The sequence below is a fragment of the Cystoisospora suis genome (assembly GCF_002600585.1).
Source record: "Cystoisospora suis strain Wien I chromosome Unknown contig_4709, whole genome shotgun sequence".
NCBI lineage: Eukaryota > Apicomplexa > Conoidasida > Eucoccidiorida > Sarcocystidae > Cystoisospora > Cystoisospora suis.
In genome coordinates, this window is record NW_027157501.1 from 1 (window position 1) to 2,813 (window position 2,813).

At 55.3% G+C, this 2,813-nt stretch overlaps 1 protein-coding gene across 1 annotated transcript; it reads right to left on the reverse strand.

Moving 5' to 3' along the window:
- Positions 1-2: 2 nt before the first annotated feature.
- CSUI_008407 (phenylalanyl-trna synthetase alpha chain) lies at positions 3-2,016 on the reverse strand (the record flags this gene model as incomplete). Its single annotated transcript, XM_068068540.1, has 5 exons — positions 2,007-2,016; positions 1,442-1,833; positions 693-971; positions 423-567; positions 3-178 (listed from the first exon to the last, which is right to left on the reverse strand). Coding segments are annotated over exons 2-5 (912 nt in total), but the record flags the coding sequence as incomplete, so codon positions are not given.
- Positions 2,017-2,813: the final 797 nt, after the last annotated feature.

Consider the following 2,813-nt stretch of genomic DNA (forward strand, 5'->3'; position numbering starts at 1 on the left):
GGATTCGAGGTGAGCCGATCACAAGATCTCACCATGGTGACGAACTGCTGTGATCGGCTCACCTCGAATCCCATGGAGCGAAGAATGAGTTTGAACTGTCGCATCACCTGTATGAGCGGGTGAATGGACCCAAGCCTGATCTTCCTCCCACTGGCAAAGAAATTGTATTCTTTGAAATCTGGAGATGTGCCACAGCGGAACAGTATACAAGGTCGGCAGTTGTTCGTCACGCAGTTCCAACTCCAAGACGCAGACTCTTTAGTCAACGGTTTCCCCGAAGTCAAGTCGGTGTAAGAACGACTCCCGTGTGGAGTTACAACTGGATGGCAAACTGCCTGCGAATGTGAAACGCTGTCAGCGCACCTCCGAACACAGAGACCAAACCCGTCCCAGAAGAAGAATGGAGAAGAATGACCGCCTACCGGCTTTCTGCCAGGCGTCACCGACGAGGAGGTCCGCCGTCAGATCTGCCACGGGCTTCGTCATCTGCATAGAAAATCTGGGTCCTTTCTGGAGGTTTAAGTACTTGAGTTTCTTCGACTCCACAAGTTTCCTCTTTTTCAGCTCCTGTAGGGAAGCCCCGCAGGGAAGCAGCACGGTCGGTTTCACCTTCATAGTCGCACAGAAATGAGGGCGTTGCCTGTCCGGGCAGGCTACACCATAGCGTAGAAGTTACATTCCGTTATTTTTACCTGCAGAATCTTCTCCGGTGGAGTCTCTGGCGCTGTCTCAGAAAGCTGTTTGAAAAGCTCCGTCTCTTCACTCTCTGTTGCGCCGCCTGCCGCCAGCTGGAGCCCTTCTACCACCCTCAATACGCCCTGTACTATATCCCTGTCCGGAATTTGTTTCACGGAAACCTTCTTTGTTGCCTTGTCGATCTCAAGCCATCGCATCTTCATTGCGTTGCTCACTGCCACATCCGCTTCAGAGCCGAATCCACTCCTTAGAGCTGCCACCTCAACGCCTCCCTCCTGCATTCAAACAGTTAGGAAGTCCGCCTAAGGTGCATGTACTCGTCTGAACTGAACAATGCGATCAGGATGCTGCTGTCACAAACTTACCGCACTTGGCCGAGAAGATTACAACTGTGCTCTGGCACGCTGTATGGACACGGGTACTAATAACAACGAGACACAAATTTTAAACCAGCGTATCCACCCGGCCCGCCCCCCTTCCGGCTCCAGAACGCCTTACAGCCGAGACGCACGAACGGAGAACCTGAGATAACATCCCTTCTTGGCTCGGACCATGCATCCAGCATCTCGTCTGTGGCCGGGCTACACTCATCACTCCGGCTCCACGCTGCAGCATCCCCTTCGCATGGGAATACTGGAGGAACAGCTGCATGCACCTCGCGCGCTCCTAGCGAGTGCTGGGAGCACGTCAAACACGGATGCGGAACCTGAACCACAATCCAGTTACCGAACTCTGTTCAGCTCACTTGCGCGACCTGGTCTCTCATCCATGTGACAAGTCGAAACTCCGGAGTCCCTTGTTTTGCGTAAAGCTGCCCTTCGCCAGTCAGAAACCAAGTGGTCTTCTCCGCTTGTTCCCCCAACACGTACTCGGTGGCCTGCAGCGATTTGACCAGGCCAACGATCTTGTCATGACTGCCGAATCGTTCCGCATGACTTGGGTCACTGGCAATGGCTAGTGTGCTTATCACTGCTTTGGAGGCAAATTCGGCATTTAATGCTCGTAAAAATTCGTCAATCAGGGGGGTTGAAGACGTCCCGGAGTGAACGGCCGCCATGGTGAGGGGCCGGTTTCAGAAAAAAAAGGAAAGCGTCTCCACACAGACAACCAGATGGCTTGGCCAACTTAATATGTAATCTGGAAGGCACACACGAGTTCGACCGCAAAAGGAAAATTCACAGTCTCGACGTTCGGTCACGTCAGCGGCTTCACGCTGGTGGCATGGCCTGCGCCCTACTGCATGTGTCACCACGTGCCGCTACCTTCATCTTCCGGGGTCCACACTCGCAACACGGACACGCTCTCCATACCTTTTACTTTGATAGCCGAGCCATCAGCTGACCTTTCGAAACAACTCTGACGGGCGTTTGCGGAACCCGGTTAACAAGCCCCACGTTGGAAAAAAACGGCCTTAGGGCGCGCCCTCATTGGCGCATGCGCCAAGTCGAGAGTGTCGCTACGCTGGCCGTGTGCACGGAGACGAGACGGTAGCCGCGCCCTGGAACACCCCCGACGCGTCTCGTGCCTGAGAAGTCGTTGCCGTGCTCCGGAGGGCTTTCCCCAAACTGTAGTGCGCCGAACCAGCAGATTGGGCCTTAGTTGCAGGCCGCGGTAGCTCTCCGTGCCCACATCATTAGCCTCCATCCCGTGAAGCGAGAAGCCTTCGAAAAAAAAGGGGCGGGACCAGCCAACTTGCCTCCTGGTCGAGAGTGGGACGTCGGTTTCGAACACGGTGGGGGTGGAAGTCCCTTCAGCTGGCCGATCCGTTGTTCCGTGCAACGGCTAAGCCAAGCGAATATTTTGGGGTGCTCAAGCCCCACTCCGCAATTCCGACTACACTGCAGCCTGACGCACGCTCAGTGTAACGGAGTCAACCAACACTGAGGAAGTCTGTGTTTGTATTTCCCGACTGTCACCGGCAAGCACCGGAGCGACGCGTCGGAGCCGTGGGCGCCGTGGGGCTACCTGTCACAATGTAATACTAGGTTACCGGCCGTTGATCAGGCGACCTGGCAACCGCCTAACCGCAGCTCACACGAGAACGTTGAGTCTGGTCAGTGTAGCGTGACGCAACCGTGGCGACTATGGCCACCAGTAAGTAATTCCCCCGTCGAGGG